The sequence below is a fragment of the Danio aesculapii genome, chromosome 11 (assembly GCF_903798145.1).
Source record: "Danio aesculapii chromosome 11, fDanAes4.1, whole genome shotgun sequence".
Lineage (NCBI taxonomy): Eukaryota > Metazoa > Chordata > Actinopteri > Cypriniformes > Danionidae > Danio > Danio aesculapii.
The window spans coordinates 45,398,691-45,424,182 of record NC_079445.1 but is presented as its reverse complement, the minus strand read 5'-3'; the positions used below and the strand labels follow the sequence as shown (position 1 = coordinate 45,424,182).

The 25,492-nt window shown below is 33.8% G+C and overlaps 1 protein-coding gene across 1 annotated transcript; it reads right to left on the bottom strand.

The window, feature by feature from the left end:
* Positions 1 to 18,094, bottom strand: gnb4b (guanine nucleotide binding protein (G protein), beta polypeptide 4b). Its single transcript, XM_056468296.1, has 10 exons — positions 17,917 to 18,094; positions 10,499 to 10,597; positions 10,330 to 10,368; positions 8,699 to 8,805; positions 8,273 to 8,336; positions 7,965 to 8,127; positions 6,380 to 6,446; positions 4,310 to 4,511; positions 3,089 to 3,305; positions 1 to 924 (listed from the first exon to the last, which is right to left on the bottom strand). Exons 2-10 carry the CDS (start codon positions 10,553 to 10,555, stop codon positions 818 to 820), a joined length of 1,023 nt encoding a protein of 340 aa, XP_056324271.1. The 5' UTR covers positions 10,556 to 10,597; positions 17,917 to 18,094; the 3' UTR covers positions 1 to 817.
* Between the last annotated feature and the right edge of the window lie 7,398 nt (positions 18,095 to 25,492).

The window sequence follows — 25,492 nt, the reverse complement described above, 5'->3', positions numbered from 1 at the left end:
TTTAAGAGGACGGTTTGTGGTCATTTTTAATCATAAAAGCAACAATAAAAAACAGAATAAGGCGAGTGTTATTTAATTAAATTTCCTTTTAAAGCACCAAGAAGCAGAATTGATATACTAGGATTATTTCTATCGTAATCGCAAGTATTTAAGGCTAAGCAGAGGGCAGACAGATTATAAATTTCTTTATAGATCAAAATTAAGAAACGCCTTAAAAATAAGGCGCAGAGTTAAACATTCAGTCTCAAGGCTGTGAGAAAATTCAGTGCCGTCTTTCCAAACACCCTCAAGCACCAATAAATGATGATTGATTTAGTGGCATGTCAAATAATAATAATAAAAACAAAACAAATACAGAGGTCGTCTGCATAAAAAGCACACTTTTGTCGTCCAACGCATGAAAACCTCACAAATATTTTGTAATACAGACTGGCGTCGGAATGTTCCATCTAGTTTAGCGTCGTTTTCTATGTACACGAAACAGAAAATAAAATACAAAACGTGACGGATTAATAAAAATGTCATGGGCCAATGATCGACTAGAAAAATATATACATGAACACTATGTATGTATATACTATATGGTATATACATACACGTAATGCTGTACATATATACCATATCTATATTCATATACATGTATATTTACATATTACACAATGACACTTTAATAATCTCTTTATGTGGTTCGCGTGGCGATTTTCCACGGGATTAAACTACATACTGAAAATCATGTGTAATAATAACTGGAATACAGAGGAGCCGCTGCGGAAAGACGTAGAAAATGGGAGCAAAAGGAAACTGGAATTTGGAGACTTTAATTCCAGATCCGAAGGAAACTGTCCCATGATCCCGTGGCCACCGCCATCCCGTCATCGGTTACTCCTAAACAGCTCACTCTATTGTCGTGGCCAGCCAGGACGCCTGAAGAGAGAGAGATTAAAATATATCAACAATAATAATCCCTTACATTTATTTAGCGCTTTTCTGGACACTCAAAGCACTTTACACACAATTTTGGGGGGAATCTCCTCATCCACCCCCAGTGTGCAGTATCAACCTGCATGACACGACGCCAGCCATATTGAGCCAGACCACACACCACACACCAGCTGACTGGTGGAGAGGAGACAGTGATGAAGCCAATTATGATATGGGGATGGTTAGGGGGTAGGGGTATGAACCTACACTGGTCTCATAGTTCAGTTATAATTATCATGCCATCGATTGGGTTCAACTCGATATTTTAGTGCATTGACGATGCTTTCCATATACAGTTTAGATATATGTACTGTACCTTAAAAACTCAGTACATGCACAACAACATCACTGATGCATTCATAGCAAATAAACAAATGTAAATATCCCGATTGCTTTCTGAGGGTTTACAAGCGAGTTCTTACACCCTTATGATTGGTCACATGCTCAACAGAAAGGGCTGCGATTGGCTCTAACACCCTGGTGCTGTTCACCGTTGATAAACGGCAGCAAAGATCACAGCGGATCCATGATAGATGCTCGTGTCTGTATCCAGAAGTATCGCTGTAACAGCCGTGAGGAGAGGAAACGTAACCTCACACCAGCAGGTCAAAGGTCCACAGTGAAAAAGAGACGGGTAGAGACGGAGAGAAATAAAGTTTACTTTCGTTTTCTCCATAACTTCTGTAACTTAAGTGTCAGTGAAAGACTATCCAGCAGAGACACACACACAGTGAACTGTGCACAGTGTCTACGTTCTACATAGTTGGCCTCGCCTCCTTCGCCATAGTAAGCTACCACAATATAGCACATATGTGATAAATGACATCAGTACATAAATAACCGTTTATGATAATTACCGAACCGATACCTAATTGTCCGCGTCTGCATCGCTAGCACAGAAGAAACAATTCATTTTGACACCGATATTAGGAGGACATGATGGACAGAGGCCAGTGGGCAAATTCGGCCAGGATGCCAGGGTCACACCAGACTCAGGACCTCAGTTTAACATCTCATTCGAAAGACGGTGCTCACTGAGCAGTATAAAGTCCCCTTCACTATATTGAGGCGCTAGGACCCACACAGACCGCAGGTTGACCACCCCTGGTGGCCTAACTAACACCACTTCCAGCTGCAACTTAGCTTTCCTATGTGGTCTCCCATCCAGGTACTGACCGTGAGAGTTGCAGAGAGCTAGCTGCCGATATTATCATAATGCAACTCAATTGAAAGTTAAAATAAAATAAAATTACAAAAAAATATTAAAAGGAGAAGCAAAATTGAAGCAAAATAAAACAAATACATGAGAATATTACAAAATAAAAGCAAAAAAAAAAAATACAAGTTAAAATAAAATAATAATTAATAAATAAAAGTACAAAAAAAGTAAATAAAGTGTTATAATTACAGCAAAATAAACAAAAAACAAATGAAATTACAAATAAAAATAAATGTAAATAAAAAAATTATGTAAAACTAAATCACTAATGTAAAACAATGCAAAAATAAAATACATCAATAAGTACAAAAAAAAAGTAATAAATTAAGTCTTATAATTAATCGAAGCAAAATAAAAATAAAATCCATAAAAATATATTACAAATAAATAAGTAAAACAAAATAAAAATGTATACAATATACTAAATGATAAAACCAAATGAAAATTATAACATAAAAGAATATAAAACAATGCAAAAAAGTTTAAAGAAACTAAAAAGAAAATCACAAATGATAAAAAGACATAAAATGTAGATAGAAAAAAAAAATTTAACTTAAAAAGATCAAATAAATAAAGAAAAACAAAGGCAATAAAAAAATTCAAAAATAATGACAAAATATAAAAATCTTAAAGATCAAATGCTTAAAAAAGAAATTAAAATTAAAAAGGTGAAAAAGAAAAAAAAAAATCACAAATAGTACAAAATTTGACTTTAAGATTTATTATACAAAATAAATACGACATAAACTATATATGCATGCACTATACCTATTAAACGTTTAAAAACCCATTGAAAAGCAGAGAGAAAGCTATCGTGTCTCACTATGTATATGCACGCACTAAACCTGTTAAACATTGAAAAGCAGAGAAAGAGCAATAGTTTCTCACCCGCCCGTTCTCCTTTTAAAGTGTCCCAGACGTTGCAGTTGAAGTCGTCGTATCCGGCCAGCAGCAGGCGTCCGCTCTTGGAGAAGGCCACAGAGGTGATGCCGCAGATGATGTTATCGTGAGTGTACATCATCAGCTCCTGATCCGCACGCAGGTCAAACAGCCTGCAGGTGGCGTCATCTGAGCCCGTCGTGAAGGCGTTTCCATTTGGGAAGAACTGGAACGGTAAAATACAGAATCAAAATTTAGCTTTATTGTCAATTCTGCCACATCAAAATTATTCGCCCTCCTGTGAATTTTATTTTCAATTATTTCCCAAATGATGTTTAACAGATTCAGGAATTTCTCACAGTATTTCCTCTAATATTTTTTCTTCTGGAGAAAGTCTTATTTGTTTCATTTTGGCTAGAATAAAAGCAGTTTTTAATTGTTTAAACACCATTTTAAGGTCAATATTATTAACCCCTTCAGCAATATTAGTTTTGAATTGTCTCCCGAACAAACAACTGTTATACAATGACTTGCCTAATTACCCCAACTTTACCCTAATTACCCTAGTTAAGCCTTTAAATGTCACTTTAAGCTGTATAGAAGTGTCTTGAAGAATATCTAGTCTAATATTATTTACTGTCATCATGGCAAAGAGAAAAGAAATCAGTTATTAGAGATGAGTTTATTTATTTACTGTGTGTGTGTGTGTGCGTACACACACACACACACACACACACACACACAGTAAATAAATAATATTTAACATTTAAATAATAATAATAATAATGATAATGTACGTAATTCAAATATAAAAAAAAATGTAAAACATGAATAAATGTAAAATATAAATGAATAATATAAATAAATATTATAATAAAAATTATATTTAAATAAAAACTTACATTTGATGTTCCATGTAATTATTAAAATATCAGTGAATAAATGTAAAATGAATAATATTTGAATCTAATTAATATTTAACATTTTATTTAATAATAATTAATTTTTAATGCATTTTCTACATAAAATTATTCAAATATCAATGGCTAAATGTAAACTATAAATAAATGTTAATATGAATTTATAATAGTTGTATTTGATATCATATTTAATATTATATTTGAATAATAATAATAATAATTTATATTTAATGTATGTAATTATTCAAATAATGTAAAAATGTTAAAACAAACAGCAGGCTTGCTAATAAGAGCATATTAAAGCACATACGCAGACAGCGTTGATATCGGAGACGTGTCCAGTGAAGGACTGTCTGCACATCCCGTCTCTGATGTCCCACAGTTTGGCGGAGGCATCGCAGGCGCCCGAAACGAATGTCTTCAAGTCGGGACTGACCGACAGACTCATCACGTCTCCTGTGTGTCCTGTGAAACTGGTGGTCTGCTGGCCCGTCTCGATGTCCCACAATGCACTGCAAACACAAACACACAGCAGCAAACTTAAGCAAAAACTCATTTCGTTTCACGCTATAAAACAAACACAAATGATGCATATACAGCGCCTATAAAAATCAGCATATCCTCTATGAAATAATGACTTTATTTGACATACAGCCTGAAATCAATCACACCCCTAATAACTTTTCCAACCTTTGAAATGTTGGTAGCACTTTACAATAAGGTTGTATTAGATAATGCATTTAATAACATGAGCAAACAATACATTAGAGAATTTGTTCCTGTTAGTTAATATGCCTTGATACTGATAGTTCACACTTAACTCTTCCGACCCAAAGCTTTAGGCCCAGGCTGGTTGATTAGCACTCCTCATTTGCATTTGATTTATCAATTGCAGTGTCGGTTTGAGCGTTTGATTTATCATTTAATACAGGTTTATACTGAGTTGATCATGAAAATTAAATATCAAATAGATTTGAGAATGCATTTAGATTTATTATTTGATAGTTTGAGTTATCATTTGGAGAGTTTGACTTATTATTTGATCTTTTTAGGCATTTGAATTTTCATTTTGTTAGGAAAAAACTTCCATAAGTAAATGTCAGCTAATGAAAATGCAGTTGTTTATTGTGTTCATGTAACACATAGTCCATTAACGAATGTTAACAAGCATGACTTTACTAATACATTATTGACAAATGTTGAACTATAATTAATAAATGCTGTACAAGTATCGTCCATTATTAGTTCACGTTAGTAAATACATTAACTAATGAAACAATATTGTAAAGTGTGACTGAAATGTTTTTGTAGCCTTCTCCATACCTGTGCCTTTCTACAACTTTATCCTGAAGGCCATAATAATAATAATCTATATTTAATGCATGAAATGTATGCAACTATTCAAGTATCAATGACTTAATGCAAAATATCACGAATAAAGGTTAAATATGAGTTAATAATATTGAATTAATATATTTAACATTATATTTGAATAATAATAATAATCATTTATATTTAAATGCATGTAATATTGTAAAAAAGCAGGGTGTAATGCGAGAAAAGGTATAGAATTTCACAGGGTATGATGATTTTCTATAGGCACTGTAACAGAAGAAATATTTCTGGCTATTCTGACATCAGCCAATATCGATTTTAATGTAATGCAAGTTGTTTTGGATAAAAGCATCTAACAAATGCATAATGTCAATTATATCAAAATACCCACATGGCAAATACAATTAACTCTATATACATCATACAGTCGAACACAAAAATATTAGCAAAATATAAAGATATATTTTGTATTATATGTAAATACAATATTATTACAAAAATGATTAAATAATTTGTCAAATATTTCGCAAGTGATGTTTAACAGAGCTCTAAACATAACTTGTTTATTACAGTTTTCCATCTTTTTCTTCTGGAGAAAGTTTATGTTGGCTGAATTAATAATTAAAAATAAATTACAAAAATGTAAATGGGTGACTATTCTTAGCCTCCTTTACAAATGATTTTTAAAATAGACTGTCTACAAAACAAACCACTGTTGAACAAACCAATGACTTGCCTAATTAACCTAGTTAAGCCTTTAAATGTCACTTTAAGCTGTATAGAAGTGTCTTGAAGAATATCTAGTCTAATATTATTTACTGTCATCATGACAAAGAGAAAAGAAATCAGTTATTAGAGATGAGTTATTAAAACTATTATGATTAGAAATGTGTTAAATCTCCCGGTTAAATAGCACTTGGAACATTTTAAGGCGGAAAATTGTCATCAACCATATTCCCCTTGACATATCAGTACTAGGACAATAGTTATTTGAGTTATTGTTTATTAGAATATTTATTATAGCATTGTGTGCACATGAACTCACCATGTGGTGTCTCCAGAGCTGGTGATGATCTGATTGTCATCAAGAAAACGACAGCAGGACAGATAACCTAGAGAATCAGTTATAAATCGTCATTAGTTTTGTACTGCATTGATTATGGAGTCGTATTACTGAAGGCAATCGCACTAATATTATAATGTAAAACAGTGCTGTGTGATTAGCTAAACGCAAGAGTCTAACTAGCCAATTGAATGAGCACACTTATCAGAATAGCGCAACCGAACTATGTGGAACGCCCTCAATAAAAAAACAAACAATCAGCAAAGCGTGAACGAGTGGGATGATGGCGTCTGCCCCTTCAGAGACATTAATATCAAAGAAAAACAGGAAATCGGTAATATGGGAATATTCTGGTTTCAAAGTCACAGACACCAAACAAAAGCAGGTAATTTTTAAGAGCTGTCGCAGAATTGTTGCCACAGCATGAGGAAATACAACGACCAGCACCTAAAAAAGCACCACAGGCGGCTATATAAGTAGCAAGCAACTGCAAAGTACAATTTCCGAGTTGTTTGCTAATATAAGTTAATATCTTTTAACTTTCTTTAATTTAACACTCACTGCATTTTAGCACTAAGCAGCTACAATACAGATTGAGCTGAAGCTCGACTACAAAATTAAATCGCAAATCAAATTGAAATCGCAATATCTGTCAAAAAAATAAAAAAAATGCAATTAGAGGTTTTCCCCAAATCGCACAGCCCTAATGTGAAATATAATTTCTACATTTTACATATTTATTTATTATTTAAAATATTAAGTAATTCATTCATTGATTATATATACACACATATTCATTACATACATTTTAAAACATAACTTAACATACATGTATTTAATGTTTATTATATTGAAGATTTAAAGTACTATATTACTTTAAAAAAATAATAACAATAAAAGATTTTCTCTTTTGTTCACCAAGGCTACAATTGTTTGATGAAGAAATAAATACAAAAAATAAAATAAACATATATTCCTGTGATGTCGAAACTGAATGTTCATCAACAAAACTTAATTATCAAACAACAAAACTTATCGCAATTATTGCACTTATTATTGTATAAATGGCATCCAAAATAAAAGTTTGTTTGGACAATATATGTTTGTGTATTAAATATATATTTATCATTTATATTTGACACACACAAACAAAAAACCAAAACTATACAAAACAATTCTGTCACATAGATATTTAAATTGATGTATAATTTGTGTCTAATAAATATTTGTTTTAAATCTAAATAGAAATAAACACTTAAATATGAATGCATGTTTGTATTTACATATACATTATAAATGCACACCGTGCACACACGTCAGAACAACTCATCTTGAATGCAATTAATGGAGATTAATTTTTGCCCAGCACTATTAATAATTGTATTTTATATACATATTATAAACAAAATATTCTCCGACAATGAAAGCCTGTGAAGATGCAAATGTGTTCTTTTTTTCTGCAAATATTTACTTTAAATTCACAACTCATCTCAAGGCTTTGGTTGACGATCTCTGTTCGATGAACCCGTTTATTAAAATGACTATGATGCATGTATGAGTGCTGTACCCGTGTGTCCGGCCAGCTCCCGGTTGACCCTGACGTTACCCTCGCGGGTTTTAAGGCTGTATGTGGAGCAGATGTTGTCCAGTCCTCCGCAGGCCACATAGTTCCCAGATGGGGCGTAGGCACAGGTCATCACCCAGGAGGAGCGCAGGGGAATAGCATGCATCTGGAGGAAAGAGTTAAAAACATCCTTCACTCATATTGGACAAGATAAAGACGAAGATGTCCAGCGCAAGTCACTTTTACTATGAGCTCCTACATGTGATTGGTTTATCAGTTTATGACCAATTTAAATAAAATCAATTAATTACCTTGTTGGTTGTATATCCATCCCATATAATCAGCTTTCCATCTTGGGAGGCACTGACAAGTAACCTGAAAAAATAAATAAATAAATAATAATAATATTAATAATAATTATATTATTATTAGTGATATATATATATATATATATATATATATATATATATATATATATATATATATATATATTAATAATTTCACATCCTTTTTTCAGTCAATGAGAAATAATTAAAACGGGACACAGATGGGATTTGAGTAACATGGTGAGAAAGGCCTTATTACAGCTCCATGGATAACGAACACCCGGGTCCCAAGTGTTATTTCATGTAATTTTAATCACACAGCTTACAGGATGCTTTAGAGCAGTGGTTTCTGCATTTAAAGCCAGTGGTGATGGTCAGAGATGGTCTCTGAATGAGTCTTCTAACACACACCTGGAGTCGCTGCCCCAGTGCATGGCGTATATCTTGGCGAGGTGTCCTCTGAGTGTGCGTCTCGTTCGCATCTGTATCCGCCCCACTGAGTCCAGACTTGCTGTCATCTGCCAGATGATGCCAAAACAGCAGGAGGTTAAAGATCATACATCATCAGCAGCAGCAGTGCCCGTGAGGCTGTTCTGTGTGTGTTTAGCTCATTTACACAATATTTACAAAATTAAACCTTTTTTTTTTAACACTAAAAGTCAAACGTTTGGAATAATTCAGGGTTTTTTGATGGTTTTCATTTGTCTGCTCACCAAAAGCTGAATGAAAACAATACAATGATGGTATTTTAATCTATGATAGGATGTTTTTTCTTTGTGAATTTAGTGTAAAATGTAAATCATTGCAAAGCTGCATTTTTAGCACCATGACTAATGTTTTTTTCCATTCAAAAGCCCAGTTGTAAGAGAAACAAATAACTTTACTTCTAGTTGATCATTTGTAAAAGTGGCAGAAGGTGGATTTTTACAATGAATCATCTGTTCTGCATCCCAATCATCACATACTGCAGAAGACCTACTGGAACCTGCATGGAGCCAAGATTCTCACAGAAATCAGTCAAGTTTGAGGTTACATTCAGTATGGGGGTGTGCGAGAGATCTGCGACATGAACAGCCTGAGGTATCAAGACATTTGTGCTGCCCATTACATTACAAACCACAGGAGAGGGCAAATTCCTCAGCAGGATAGCGCTCCTTCTCATACTTCAGCCTCCACATCAAAGATCCTGAAAGCAGAGAAGGTCAAGAGGCTCCAGGATTGGCCAGCCCAGTCACCAGACATGAACATTATTGAGCATGTCTGGGGTAAGATGAAGGAGGAGGCGTTGAAGATGAACACAAAGACTCTTGATGAACTCTGGGAGTCCTGCAAGAAGGCTTTCTTCACCATTCCAGATGACTTTATTAATCAGTGATTTGAGTCATGTCAGAGATGTATGGATGCAGTCCTCCAAGCTCATGATGGAGTCAGACACAATATTCATTCTGTTTCCACTGCAGCATGAGCACATATTCTATACTGGACATTATTGACGGTTCAGTGAGCAGACTTTAGTCTAAGCAGAGTCAGACTTTACTGTCCTAATGAAATCATTCATAATCAAGACATGATCATATTTTATTGTGCTCAAATAAGCGTAATCTAGAGGCCTTTACCTTTCATATAAGCCACTTCTGACACCAAATGATCAACTAGAAGTCAAGATACATGTTGTTTCTAAAACTTGGCTAGGCGACAAGACTTTCGTCAGGTAGTGTATACTGAAAAAAAGTATCACAGTTCCATCCAAAATATTAAGTAGTAAATCCATTAGTAGGAAAAAATAAGAAATATTAATAACTGATAATTAGGCAGCAAAAGAGAATTAAGAATTCAGGAGAATAATAATGTGACACTGAAGGCTGGGGTAATGATGCTGACAATTCATCTTTGCATCACAACAATAAAAGGCATTTAAACATACATTTATTTAGAAAGAGTCATGTTGTAAAATATATTATTGTTTTTTCAGTGCTTTTATAAATGCAACCTTTGTGAGGGGAAGAAACTTTTGATCTGCTTTGTAATGATTTATTTCATACCTGTGAAAGTGTGGAGTCACTGCAGGCTTTCCTTGCATCCTAAAAAACAGCCATAAATAAAATGCATGCCACAAAACAGACAGCGCAGGAAGTATATTGTTTACATGGGATTTCTCTCATTTCAACATTTCCTTTTGTTGCATGTTGGTCCAAACAGAGTCATGCTTACCCGGATCTGATTGCGAAGCTGATCCGCTTCCTGACGCAACTGCTCCAACTCACTCATTGTTCCTGTTTGACCTGCACCCGAGACGATGACGTGCTGGACCTGCAAGACATGCACACAGCATACGGTGAGCCAATTATGATGACAACCAATGCATGCACTGTTGAAAACCAAACTGCAGTCATGAAATCAAACACTGCACCAGAGATGCATGCAATCATGAAATCAAACTCCAATCATGAAATCACATGCAGCACTACTGATGCATGCAATCAAGAAATCAAACTGCAAACATGAAATCAAACACTGGACCAGAGATGCATGCAATCATGAAATCAAACTGCAGTCATGAAACCAAATGCTGCACCAGTGACGCATGCAATCATGAAATCAAACTGCAATCATGAAATCACATGCAGCACTACTGATACATGCAATCAAGAAATCAAACTGCAGTCATGAAACCAAATGCTGCACCAGTGACGCATGCAATCATGAAATCACATGCAGCACTACTGATGCATGCAATCAAGAAATCAAACTGCAATCATGAAATCACATGCAGCACTACTGATGCATGCAATCAAGAAATCAAACTGCAATCATGAAATCACATGCAGCACTACTGATACATGCGATCATGAAATCAAACTGCAGTCATGAAATCAAAGGTTGCACAAATGGTGCAATCATGAAACCAGACTGCAGTGGTGAAATCAGATGCTGCACTAGTGACACATGCAATCATGACAAATGCTGCAGTAGTGATGTACGCAATCACGAAATCGAACTTCAGTTGTGAAATCATATGCAGCAAAACTGATGCATAAAATCAAACCACTGTTGTAAAATCAAATGCAGCACAACTAATGCATGCAATTATGAAATCAAACTTCAGTCGTGAAATCAGATGCTGCACTAGTTATGGATGAAATCAGGAAATCAAACCAGAGTTGTGAAATCAAAAACAGCACTAATAATGCATGCAATCATGAAATCAAATTGAGATGTGAAATAAAGTGGTGCACCAGTGATGCATGCAATCATGAAATCAAATGCTGCACTAGTGAAACATTGAGTCATAAAATCCAACTGCAGTCATTAAATCAGATGTTGCACATGTGACGCATGCAATCATGAAATCAAACAGCAGTCATTAAATCACTGCAATCATGAAATCAAATGCTGCACTAGTGAAACATTGAGTCATAAAATCCAACTGCAGTCATGAAATCAGATGTTGCACATGTGACGCATGCAATCATGAAATCAAACAGCAGTCATTAAATCAGATGTTGCACATGTGACGCATGCAATCATGAAATCAAACTGCAGTCATTAAATCACTGCAATCATGAAATCAAACTGCAGTCATGAAATCAGATGTTGCAAATGTGACGCATGCAATCATGAAATCAAACTGCAGTCATTAAATCAGATGTTGCACATGTGACGCATGCAATCATGAAATCAAACTGCAGTCATTAAATCACTGCAATCATGAAATCAAACAGCAGTCATTAAATCAGATGTTGCACATGTGACGCATGCAATCATGAAATCAAACTGCAGTCATTAAATCACTGCAATCATGAAATCAAACTGCAGTCATGAAATCAGATGTTGCAAATGTGACGCATGCAATCATGAAATCAAACTGCAGTCATTAAATCAGATGCTGCACATGTGACGCATGCAATCATGAAATCAGACTACAGTTGTGAAATCAAACATTGCACTAGTGACACACGCAATCAGGAAATCAGACTACAGTCGTGAAATATAATGCAGCATTACTGATACATGCAATCATGAAATCAAACTGCAATTATGAAGTCAAAAGTTGCACAAATGGATGCAATCATGAAGGAAAACACTGCACTACTGATGCATGCAATCATGAAGTCAAACTGCAGTCATGAAATCACATGCAGCACTACTGATACATGCAATCAAGAAATCAAACTGCAATCGTGAATCAAAGGTCGATTTGATTGAGGTGATGCATGCAATAATGAAATCAAACTGCAGTCAAACGCTGCACTCAAATCAAGCTTCAGTCGTGAAATCAAACACTGCACTACTGAAGCATGCAATCATGAAATCAAACTGCAGTCATGAAATCAGATGTTGCAAATGTGACGCATGCAATCATGAAATCAAACTGCAGTCATTAAATCAGATGCTGCACATGTGACGCATGCAATCATGAAATCAGACTACAGTTGTGAAATCAAACATTGCACTAGTGACACACGCAATCAGGAAATCAGACTACAGTCGTGAAATATAATGCAGCATTACTGATACATGCAATCATGAAATCAAACTGCAATTATGAAGTCAAAGGTTGCACAAAGGCATGCAATCATGAAGTCAAACTGCAGTCATGAAATCAGTTGCTGCACTCAAATCAAACTTCAGTCGTGAAATCAAACACTGCACTACTGATACATGCAATCATGAAGTCAAACTGCAGTCATGAAATCAAATGATGCACTACTGATACATGCAATCATGAAATCAAACTGCAGTCGTGAAATCACATGCAGCACTACTGATACATGCAATCAGGAAATCATTCTGCAGTCATGAAATCAAATGATGCACTACTGATACATGCAATCATGAAATCAAACTGCAGTCATGAAATCAAATGATGCACTACTGATACATGGAATCAAGAAATCATTCTGCAGACGTGAAATCATATGCTGCACTTCTGGCTTTTGCAATCAAACTGCAGTCATGAAATCAGATGCTGTACTGGCGATGCATGCAATCATGAAATCCTTTAAAAAGGCAGCTACAAATGGTCACAGGGCAGGGTTCCTTTGACCAAATCCATTTTAACACAGTTAATTAAATGCACTTAAACTGATCTGAGAGCAGTGGGGAAATGACGCTGAGCTCAAAGGGTCTTCAAACCCCTCCGACTGCTGCCAAATGCCACCCATATGTTCACTGACCTTTCTGACAAATGTTTTGATTCCATTTGAATGTGTTAATAGAGTTAGAAGATCTACAAACTCAAACAGTGTCCGAGTTACTAATAACATGGTTACTGATGAAGTCAATTGTAGATGGTTTTGGAAAGGCGTTTAGTCATTCATGATTATAAACAAATAATTTGATTTGTCCATCAAATTGGGAAATAAATTCTAAAGGGTTCATTCAAAGGGGTTAAATCATTCAAAAATTGCTAATGAATATCATTATTACATCGAAAAGACATACTGAAATGTAAACATACTCTAGAACTCTATTTACATTATTTCACACACTGTACTCTGCATAAATATGCATGATCACTTTAATAATAATATTTTTGACTGCCAATAAAAATACTAAACTAGATCTTTACACTGAGTCCTAAATCACCATGATTATTGGTGAACTACACTGTTCCAATTTACTGTGACCTTTTATGTGAAGCTGCTTTGAAACAATCTACATTGTAAAAGCGCTATACAAATAAAGGTCAATTGAATACAGCCAGCCACTACCAGACTGTTCATAATATTTGCATGTTCATAATATCAGTATTTTTCTATAAATAACCAGCTCTGCACATGACGTTTGGCCAGCGGAGAAATTAAAATGGTCGTGCCCAACTGAGCCTGGTTTCTCTCAAGGTTTTTTTTCTTCACTTCCGCCTTTAGTGAAGTTTTTTTTCCCTCTCCGCTGTCGCCACTGGCTTGCATGGTTCAGGATCTGTAGAGCTGCGCATCGTTGGATTTGCTCTTCAATATTTGGACTCTCAGTAGTGATTATTAAACCACACTGAACTGAGCTAAACTGAACTGAACTTAAACACTACAAACTGAACTACACTGTTCCTATTTACTATGACCCTTTATGTGAAGCTGCTTTGACACAATCTACATTGTATAAGCGCTATACAAATAAAGGTGAATTGAATTTCTAATCTGCATACCAAGATATACAAATGATAAACATCAGGAATATGTAATGTTTACAAACCAAATTTTTGAATGAATATATCTCACATTTTGTATGAATATGCTGTGTGATCAGAGACCGTAAATGCCGCTGAAAGTCTTATACTGCGGTCACACTTGTGTTTGAGCATGCGAAATTCTGTTGTACGACGCTGCGAAAAGGGGCGGGATTAAACTAATTGATTTGACATAAAAAAGTGAGGGATTGGTGCATATTTTAAATTTCTGTACTGAGAGGTCATGTTTTGATCTTGGATTGGTTTCATGCAATCATGTGATGCGATTTTGCAGGTCAGAGTTCACCAAGCTTGAACTATCCAACGCAGTGAACTGAGAAACTTGTCGCACGAGCATTCGCAAAAACTTATGTCACGTGCCAAATGCACATTAAAACCATTAAGTTTTGCATGTCACTCTCTTTCAGACAAGGAAAGTACAATTTATTAAAATTAGAACTTAAATTGTAAAATGGTTAAACATGATTAAATCACACAGACTGCAATTTATACTGTATGCACTGTATATTTAATTTGAGAGTGAGGTGTGACACTGTTTTTTTTTTCCATCATTTAACATTCAAAAAAATGTAAATAAAAATCATATATACGCAAGTAAATTTAATATTTGTCATCATTTAATTTTATAAATTTTACCTAAAAGCTTATTTTCTTTTAACAACGTAATTACAATAAGTTATTTTATTTTTCATAGTAATGCTCTAATTTATTTTTATATAAAACGTTCATTGGTCAAACTGCGCAACGGAAAAAAATACATACAGTGCTCAGCATAAATGAGTACACTCCCCTTTGAAAGTGAATATTTGCATCCATTGACCAAATATAGGTAATATATTTTGGTGCATTTGAACAAAACAGATTTATTAAACAGATATAGTTGAGCGATTCCAGCGTTATGGATGTGACATTTGCAGTAAAATCTCAAAGCATAAATTGACAGAGGAAGCGTATGTTAACATTATATTGAAACATCTCTTTATATTTTTCAAAACAACGAGCCACAGAGTTGTGGGAGCAGAATAATATCAAGCTGTAAACATTTTTCGTATTATAAATGAGGAAAATAAACATGCGTTATGGATGTGACAAAAAAAAAGTCTGCAAGTTTACGGTATGCAACATACTTTGTAGAAATTCTGTGAATTAAAGTGCGCAACCCAAAAGAAACGATGCTAATCAAAAGGAAAAGAGTTGTCTCACTATAGAAGAAACATGATTGATTTTACATTTTTGATTTTTGAAAACATTGACAGAGACATTTTTGTGTATTTTTAAAACACTGTAAAGTTTAAGCCTACACAAAAAGCGCAGAAACAGTTTTGCTATTTTGGCGAAAACTTAATTTTTTTCATGGCAAGGTTGACATTTGCATGGAATTGCTCAGTTATTTAAATTATGTCACCGAATATCTTTAGAAATAGACAGATAATACATTTAAATTCAAGCAAAATATTGCAAAAAAAAAACAACAACAACAACAAACTAGAAAAATTCTATAAAACAACTGTTTCCCCTCTTGATCTTTCCTCTTTTTTACATTTTATTTAATATTTTTCTTCAACATAAATTTAAGTGAACTAATTTAGGACAGTTTTTGTAGGTTATTTGGTTAGATTAGCGTCAGCTTCGTCTTCAGTACTGAATAAACTAATGTATATGCTTAATTGTAATATTGTGTAAACCGTCCTATAGAAAATAATAATTTAAAAGAGAAATCTTTAAGGGGTGAACTTATTTATGCTCACTGCTCAGCACTGTATATAGCACACATTGTAATGCACATTTTAATAAATTACAATGCCATAAAAACAATACTGCACTGTGTGTATTTTACTTAATTAAATCCCGCAATATATGCACCATAATAGCTAAATGCTAAACCAGTTTGACTCCAGCCTCTCTAGGTGATGCCCGTCTGCAGGATGGCAGATCTGTCTGGCATGCTTTCAGTGGGCACAGCTTTACAATGCTGGAAATTTGCTCCATTAATGAGGACAAAACCCTGCTTGACTGACACAATGACAGAGAGAAAGGGAATATTCACTCGTCTTTAGCATTAATACAAACTTTCAAAATAAATTTGAGTGCCGTGACAGTGATTTACTGGGTTAGTGGGGGGAAAAGGGCAGAATATATATTATAAAAAGCTTCTTTTTGTCTTTAATGTTTAATTTCATTGTAGGTTTGCTGATGAAAATCTAATATTAATTCAATTATTTAAAAAATACAGTGAAACTGTACATTATTTTCAAATTAATCAACCAAATACACTTAATAAAAAATATGAAATATAAAATTCTTACATGCATGCTACAAAATTAACAAACACTCTGCGTTAATAAATTATTTGAATATTTTAGTAAGGATTTCCAAGTAAATGTTTTACATAAAATGGATTTGGATTAGCTTAAATTTGGCGCCTGCTAGATTATTAGGTATTATGGATTTCCTTTTTTTTTAATAAAACTAAATCAGCTCTAACACGTTATGTCTGCATAAAGTTTAAGAGAATATTTTGATATTGATGTTTTGAAAAACTGTCTTTTAGTCTAAAAATACACAACTGGACGCAAAAATTGCTGTTTTTAAACCAAAAATAGATTTTACTGCCACTAAAAAATGATGATAATAAAAATACAAACACCTGTCTCGGAATAAATGCTTTACAATAACAACCTTACAAGTATTAATTTACACTCTTGACCCTCCCATAGCTGTATTAATATATTAAAATAACCAATAAACTAAATAAATAATAATAAATAAATCTAAATGTTAGAGTTTAACTGATTGGAAACAAATATAAATTTTTTACTTTAGGTGACTGAAAACTGAGATTTCACCCATGAAAAGTGAAAGTAAAACTACCAGCAAAGAATACAAATGATGGGCGTCCTTCAAGAAGTAATTCACACAACACAATAAAAAATAAAATAAGATTAATCTGTGAACATTTAACCAAGATAGAAGCTAAAAAGTCGAAGTATAAATACCTGTATTTGCTTTTATTGATATATCGTTAATCCAAGATCCAAAACAACGGTTCACGTAAACTGATCTGTCTTAAATAAGGACACAATAATGCACCATCACAAGTCTAAACTAAAAATAATTATCAAATAACCCATATAAACAACTAGTAACCAAACTAAATGACCCATTTTGATGATTAACTAGCGTGAGGAAGCAGTTAGCTCGTAGTTCAGACTCAACTCCTGTGTTTATCGGGCCTCCTGTTGCCTCTTCACTAATAACAGTGCAACCAGCGGATTATAATTGAACTAATTAGCTCCTAAATCAAGAATAGACACCGCAAAAAAACTGTGTAAATAAACAGAGACGTGTTTAAGTTAGCAAGATGACCGTTTACGACCGTTTTACAAGCAGGAAATAGACGAGAAAACAGAAACACAGAAGACGATTGTTTTTTCCCCCTCACCTGATCAGGCTGATTCGGGTAAATTCGGCTCTTCTCAAATTCCTTGCATGACGATTAGATCAGAACTAAATTTCAATACAGCACAATTAATGGTAACTCAGTTTTAAACACATTTAAAGGGCCACACAGCCCTCACGAGCTGAGAGTCAGTTTTCACAAGCAATCTCGTCACCACACCCATAAGGGAACCGGGAACATGGCAACAGACCCGACGGAGGGGTGAATCAATAACACCGCTGAATAACAAACAGCTAACATATAATTTAAAATCACATGTGTGATTTAATTTATCTTATAAAGATTCTAACTACAGTATAATGCTACATTAAGTGTTATTTTGTCAGAATAAAAAGATAAATGTATTAGATAGGATTGTGTTGTTCACCCACAGATGAATGGTACAGTCCGTCCGCTGCCTCAACAAAGCGCCAGTAGGAGAAACAGGAAACGTATCCGCTACGTGTTTGAGTCTCGCAGGGAAACTTCTTACGCTGATTTTTGTTGTAGTAAAAGTTTTTAAAAGTCTAAAATGTTGAAGATTTAAAACTGACTTTATTATAACATGCCGTGTTATCTGAAGGAGTAAATCATGGATAGACAAGCGGATAAAACTACCGCAATAAGTCCACAGTGTAAACAAAAGAGCTTCTTTTAAATTACGACAGTAATTAGATAACCTTTTATTCATCATAAAAGCTTTTTTATTTAATTAAATTCAACTATTTCACAGCAAAAAATGTTTATAATCTAATTTAAAAAATTCTAAATATACTACTAAGTAATAATACTATAATAATATAGAAATACTACACATATAGACAGATGTTTCTATATGTGTATTAATACAGGTTTAGACATAATGCATAAACATATAGAAATATATTCATTATTAGTATATTATCAAATAACTTGATATGCCAAAATATGGGTGAAATAAATTCAGCATAACATATTAAAGTCAAAATTATTCATTCTGACTTAGACGCAATAGTTTTACGGATAGTGGCAAAAACAGTAATGATTTCAGATTGACAATGAATATTTTACAGCTAAACTGTGATGCTTAAATCTTTTAATATGGAGTCAAATTATTCTTGTCCTGAATATGACTGACACGATTTTTTTCTCTCACATATAAACTATTGTAAAACACAATGGCAGATTGGTGATTATCTTCTGTAAATGAAATACTCAGAAACAAAACTAATTTAAAATGTTTTTAGGTTTAGTTTTAGTGCATGAATTCCCTTTATATGCACATTTTTCCACATGCATTTCACAGAAATATGTAATATTCTGTGTATTTTGCATTAGCTATTAGTATAACTGTTTATTTATTATCAGTATAATTGCATATTACTCATCACATACTGTACAGTTAACACAATTGCAGTCTGAGAGCGATTCGCTAAACAAAAACTGCATGCTAAATGCACTTGCATATTGAATATTTAATGTCGGCAATGAAAGAGACCAGTAGGTGAAGAATCAATGCAGTGAGTTGAAAGCAATCTGTTCACTGTCAGAGATCATATGGGGTCTTTGCCCTCTTTTAAATCAGCCAGATGGGGTCACAACTCCTCAATTATTGTTGTTATTAAAATCAGAATAACATTAGTGACATGCATCGTTCGCTATTTCTAGAAGGAAATGTGATAGTGAGAGGAAAATTAATGAAAATGGAGTCATGAGAAGCTGCAGAAGAGAAGGAAAGACAAACGGCAGAACATCAATAGCATGTGAGCTAAAAAAAGATGCAGTTGTGGCTATAAATAGACATGCTAATATGGAGAGGAAACCCTGCTTTTGTTATCTCAAACATTCAATTGTGGAGCGAAATGCTGTCTTCTGAGATGGTCAGGAATAAAATTAGCGTTCATTGTTATTAAATCACTGCTTTAAGCCATCAAATATCAAAAGATCCATGGAGATTGTGTTTACTTATTATATTTGATGTATATATGCACACACACTTAACACTAGAGATGATTTAAAGACAGAATGTGTGTGTATATAGTGAGAAATGCACTGCAGATGCTTCAGATTGATGTAAAGTACAGTGCAATTGTAAAAAGCAGCTGAATACATCACTTCATATATCTCTAGGGAGGCTTGTGGTTGCCGTGGTAACCGTCACAAATGGCGACTGACGTCAGGCGAGGAGGAGAGGGAAGATGCTCACAAAATATTACTCTAATTCTAAACACATTAAACACTTTTTATTTCTTTATTTGTAGGATATTTAACTTTTTTCTTTAATTTATCTTTTAGGATTTTCTTTTTATTTTTATATTTTATAGGATTTGCCACACATTTACAGGATTTTTTCTTTTTCTTTATTTTATAGGATTTTCACTAATTTTTAAAGGATTTTATCTTTTTTATATTTTCTTCATTTTATAGAAATGTCCAGAATTTATTCATAGGATTTTTTTATTCTTTATTTTATAGGATTTTTTAACTCATATTTAAAGGATTTTCTCTTTTTTATTTTCTTTATTTTATAGGATTTTTTTAAACTCATATTTAAAGGATTTTCTCTTTTTTATTTTCTTTATTTTATAGGATTTTTTTAAACTCATATTTAAAGGATTTTCTCTTTTTTATTTTCTTTATTTTATAGGATTTTTAAACTCATATTTAAAGGATTTTCTCTTTTTTATTTTCTTTATTTTTAGGATTTTTTTAACTCGTATTTAAAGGATTTTCTCTTTTTATTTTCTTTATTTTATAGGATTTTCACTATTTTAAAAATATTTTCTTTTTTCCCTTTTCTTTATTGTATAGGATTTTTACACATTTATTTATAGGATTTTCTCTTTCTTGTCTCTTGCAAGGAAAGGCAAGTTTATTTCTATAGCACATTTCATACACAGTGGCAATTCAAAGTGCTTTACATAAACAGGAATAAAAGAAACAAGTATAAGAGAAATAAAAACAAATACTAAAATGATTAAAAACAGATTCAAATGTGTTAAACAGGTTATAAAAGAATGAAAAAGAAAAGAAAGACACAATAGTGTGACCTGTCGGCCGTATCACAGTGCTCATTCAGTAAAGGCGCAGCTAAACAGATGTGTGTTCAGTCTTGATGTAAACGTGCCTACTGTTGGAGCACATCTGATCATTTCTGGAAGCTGACTCCAGCAGCAGGGGGCGCTGTTAGTAGCAGAAGGCTGATTCACCCTGCTTTGACTGAACTCTTGGACTTTCTAGTTTATGTGATCCTAAAGATCTGAGTGATCTGTTGGGTTTGTATTCAGTGAGCATATCTGTAATGTATTGAGGTCCTAGGACATTTAGTGATTTATAGACCAGTAATAATACTTTAAAATCTATTCTGAATGTAACTGGAGCCAGTGTAAAGACCTGAGGACAGGTGTGATGTGCTCTGATTTCCTGGCTGCAGCGTTCTGTATGAGCTGCAACTGTCTGACTGTCTGTTAGGGAAGGCCAGTGAGGAGGCCGTTACAGTAATCCACCCTGCTGCTGATAAAAGCATCAACAAGTCTTCACTTGAAACAAAGCATCTAATTCCTGCAGTGTTTTTGAGATGATAGTATGCTGATTTACTAACTGCTTTGACATGACTACTGAAACTCAGATCTGACTCCAGAGTCACACCAAGATTCTTGACCTTATTTTCTGTTGTTTGACCCTTAGAGCCAAGGTAGGCATTCACCTTGAGAAGCTCATCTCTGTTCCCAAACACAATCACTTCAGTTTTCTCTTTGTTTAACTGAAGAAAGTTTTGGCACATCCAACTGTTCACTTCATCAGTGCACTGGCAGAGGGTGTCAATGCGGCTGTAGTCATTAGGCAGTAAGGCTAAGTAGATCAGAGTGTCATCAGCATAGCTGTGGTAGGAGATTTGGTTCTTTCTCATTATTTGGCTCAGAGGGAGCATATAAAGGTTACACAGGAGAGGTGCCAGAATCGAGCCTTGTGGGACTCCACATGTCATGGGTGTCCACCTCGACCTATGGCACCTATACTGACATAGTAACCTCTCCCTTCAAGGTAAGATCTGAACCATTTGAGGACCGTCCCAGACAGCCCAACCTAGTTTTCCAGCCTATCCAGAAGTATGCTGTGATCGACAGTTTCAAATAGGATTTTTTCTTTTTATTTATTTTATAGGATTTTTCTCAGACTTTTATAGGATTTTCTGTATTTTCTTTTCTTTATTTTATACAATTTTGCACTAATTTTTAAAGTATTTTTTACTTTTATTTTCTTAATTTTATAGGGTTTTCACAATTTTATAGGACATTTTCTTTGTTCTTTTCTTAATTTTTAAAAGAATTTCCACAATTTTTAAATGATTTTTACCCTTTTTTCTTTTCTTTATTTTGTAGGATTTTCTTCAATCATTTTTAAAGGATTTTCTCTTTTTCTTTTCTTTATTTTATAGGATTTTTCCCCAAAATTCATAAATAAATTATTACAAAGCCTATGTTTAAAATATCAACATTATTTTTGGACTGTAATAAAAACACTGAAAAGGATGACTATGCTATAATTTGTATAATTTAATAATATTTGTAAAGTTCAATATTCATCAATGCAGATTTACTAACCAGAAAACTTTTTTCCTTCTGTACAATTAAATATTTGGAACATTATATAAGCACCATAAAGGACAATACTAATAAATAAAAAACAATTAAAACCTTTTTATTATTATTTTTGATCATTATTTAAAATGTTCAATATTCTGTAATTCCACAAGGCCCTGACTCTCCTCATTTAAATATTCATACCTATTTTATATGCTTTATTTTTGTTTTTATTTATATTTTGTTATCTGTACACCCCTGACCAAATTTTAGAACAAGCATTAGACAAAACCCCTGAAAACATTTGAAAGTGTTCTGTAATGTAATTGTATAATATTGATATTCCTAAACCAAACGTAAGCGTGTTAGAATGGATGAATCAATACTGCAGTACTGAAATGTCTATCCATTGTTTTCAGTTCAATTAAAGGCGACAGTGCTAACCACTGAGCCACCGTGCCACCCAGAAAAGAGAATAAAAAAGCCAAAACAATATTTCAGATTCTATAACACTCCTTAACGCTGCTCGTGAGAGTTGGCGGTTCATTCCGCTGTGGTGACCCCTGATATATAAGGGACCAAGCCGAAGGAAAATGATTGAATGAGTGAAGATGGTAGGGGATAAAAAACTACTATGGAAATCATTGGCTACCTGTTTCCAACATTCTTCAAAATATCTTCTTTTGTGTTCAACAGAAAAAAGAAACTCAAACAAGTTTAGAGTAATTGGAGGATGAGTAAATAAAAATGGAAAATGTGTCGTGTCCATCCTAATATGTGAATTAGATTTAGGCACAAAACTGGAATAGTGCATTAAACATTAGGATTTAATGCAGTGTTTCCAGTCAATGAGAAACTAAAGACAATAAAATCCTCACTTCCTGATAATCGTGCACAGATATCACTGAGAGAAGTGGAGTTTGCTGCACTGTTGGGATTCTCCACTGTGGTGTTTGCTCTCCTCTAATAAATGAGCTGCGCCTCAGAAGACGAAACGTAATGAACGCGGTGGCTTTTGGAGGTGTGGGACGGGAGCGCAGACAGATGCTCAAGACAGTTCTGGAGGGAATAATAATAGTAGAATAATACTGAAGCACTGTGATGACGGACTGACATCACTTTTCTTGTTGTTTTTGTTTTGTTTTTTGAGTTCGGCTCTCTTTCAGACTAAACAGTTTCAGGAATTTCAATACAAAAGGAAAAAATGGCTTTTGTTTAATTTTTGTTACATTATTATTAGATTAATATCCCTTTACAGCCATATCCTGCACAGTTTTGTTGTCTGAGGGCGGTCGTTTTGAACTAATATGGTCCTGTGGCCCACTACAGGGGACAAGCTGTAAGATTAAAAATAAAAACAAAATGTAAAAACTCTAAATTTTAGAATTTCTTTTTAAACCCAAAAGATGTAGGAAATCATAGAAAAAAAGAAAAAATGGGGTCTCAGGAGTGTTGTGTGGATGTTTTGTTGATCTGAACTTCAGTTTTTCTGCACTGGAGTTGCAGAATTATGGACAATTGTAAAATTGCTGAACTTCCTCCTGATGAAGTGATTTTCCTCTCTCCTCTAGGTCAAAAATCACAGCCAGAGTTGAGTCATTGGCATACATTGTTTTAATCTGAAGACAAGTGCAAATGTGAGCATGTTTGAGCTTACTTTTACAAATCACTCCAGTGAAGGTACAATATGTAAGATTTTTAAAATTAAAATATGCCAAAACCATTAGAACAGTGCTATTCATTCATTATTTTTCCTTCGGCTTAGTCTCTTATTTATCAAAGGTCGCCACAGTGGAATGAACCACCAACTATTCCAGCATATGTTTTACACAGTACTGGGAAACAACCATACACACTTATTTAAACACGCATTATGGCCAGTTTAGTTCATCAATTCCCCTATAGCACTTATGTTTGGACTGTGGAGGAAACCGGAGCACCCGGAGGAAACCTACAGCAACACTGGGAGAACATGCAAACTCCCCACAGAAATGCCAACTGACCCAGCCGGGACTTGAACCAGAGACCTTCTGCTCTATTAAAGTATTTTTAAAATGTTGTTATTGTTACTCACTAAGACTAGTTTTGTGTGGGCTTTACCCATTAACATCAATGTTGAAAAAACCTTCCAGATGGAGCAGAAATGACCCAGCGACGGAATACCTGGGCTTCAGATTGACTCTGATTATGAATATTTAAGTGAAGTAATGAGGAAAACCTCAATTTACAGCCTGTAAAAGCTAAATTATGAATAACAAACATCCTTAAACACCCAAAACGAGGAACAAACTATGACATCTGTGCCATTTTACAACAAATTACTGTAAAAACCGTATTATGAAACAATTTCCTCATTCCTGGGAGCTCAGATGAGTATTTATAGCAGGTTTTTATAGCTTATATAAATATACTTTATGCAGGTCAGATTTGGACAACACAAAGAATCCATCAACACACTCCAGAGACTCAATTCACAGAAAAAATAGGGTTAATAAATGTATTAAAGTAAATTATTAAAGACAACCGATCTCACACTGACACTGCTGATCGAAAACACACTTGCAATAAATCAGATAAATTAATAAATATTGAATAGTGCATTTATTCTGACATTATTTCCAAAAACTAATAATTTTTTAATTTATTTATCTTTGATTTATTTATTTATGCTATGAAGCTTGCAGCAATAGATGAATTAGTATTTATTTCTGATAAATCATATTATGAAATGAAATTTTTAGCAACTCAAATTAGTAATTTAACGTAATTTATTTTTATCTTCCAGAGTTATAAGATACACAAATTAATGTTCATCCTGAAACGCAATAATAAGAGAAATAATCCATGTTTGTTTTGATTGTTTGTTGTAAATTAATATCTGTTCAGCAGGTGGCGCTGTTCTCGCGTTTATAATGGAGTTTATATTAACTTTCAACAGTTTGTCCTGAAACTACCGACGCTTGAGGATTCATGTGTTCGTCCGTCAATATTTACATGTGTTTTTATCAGTGTTTAAG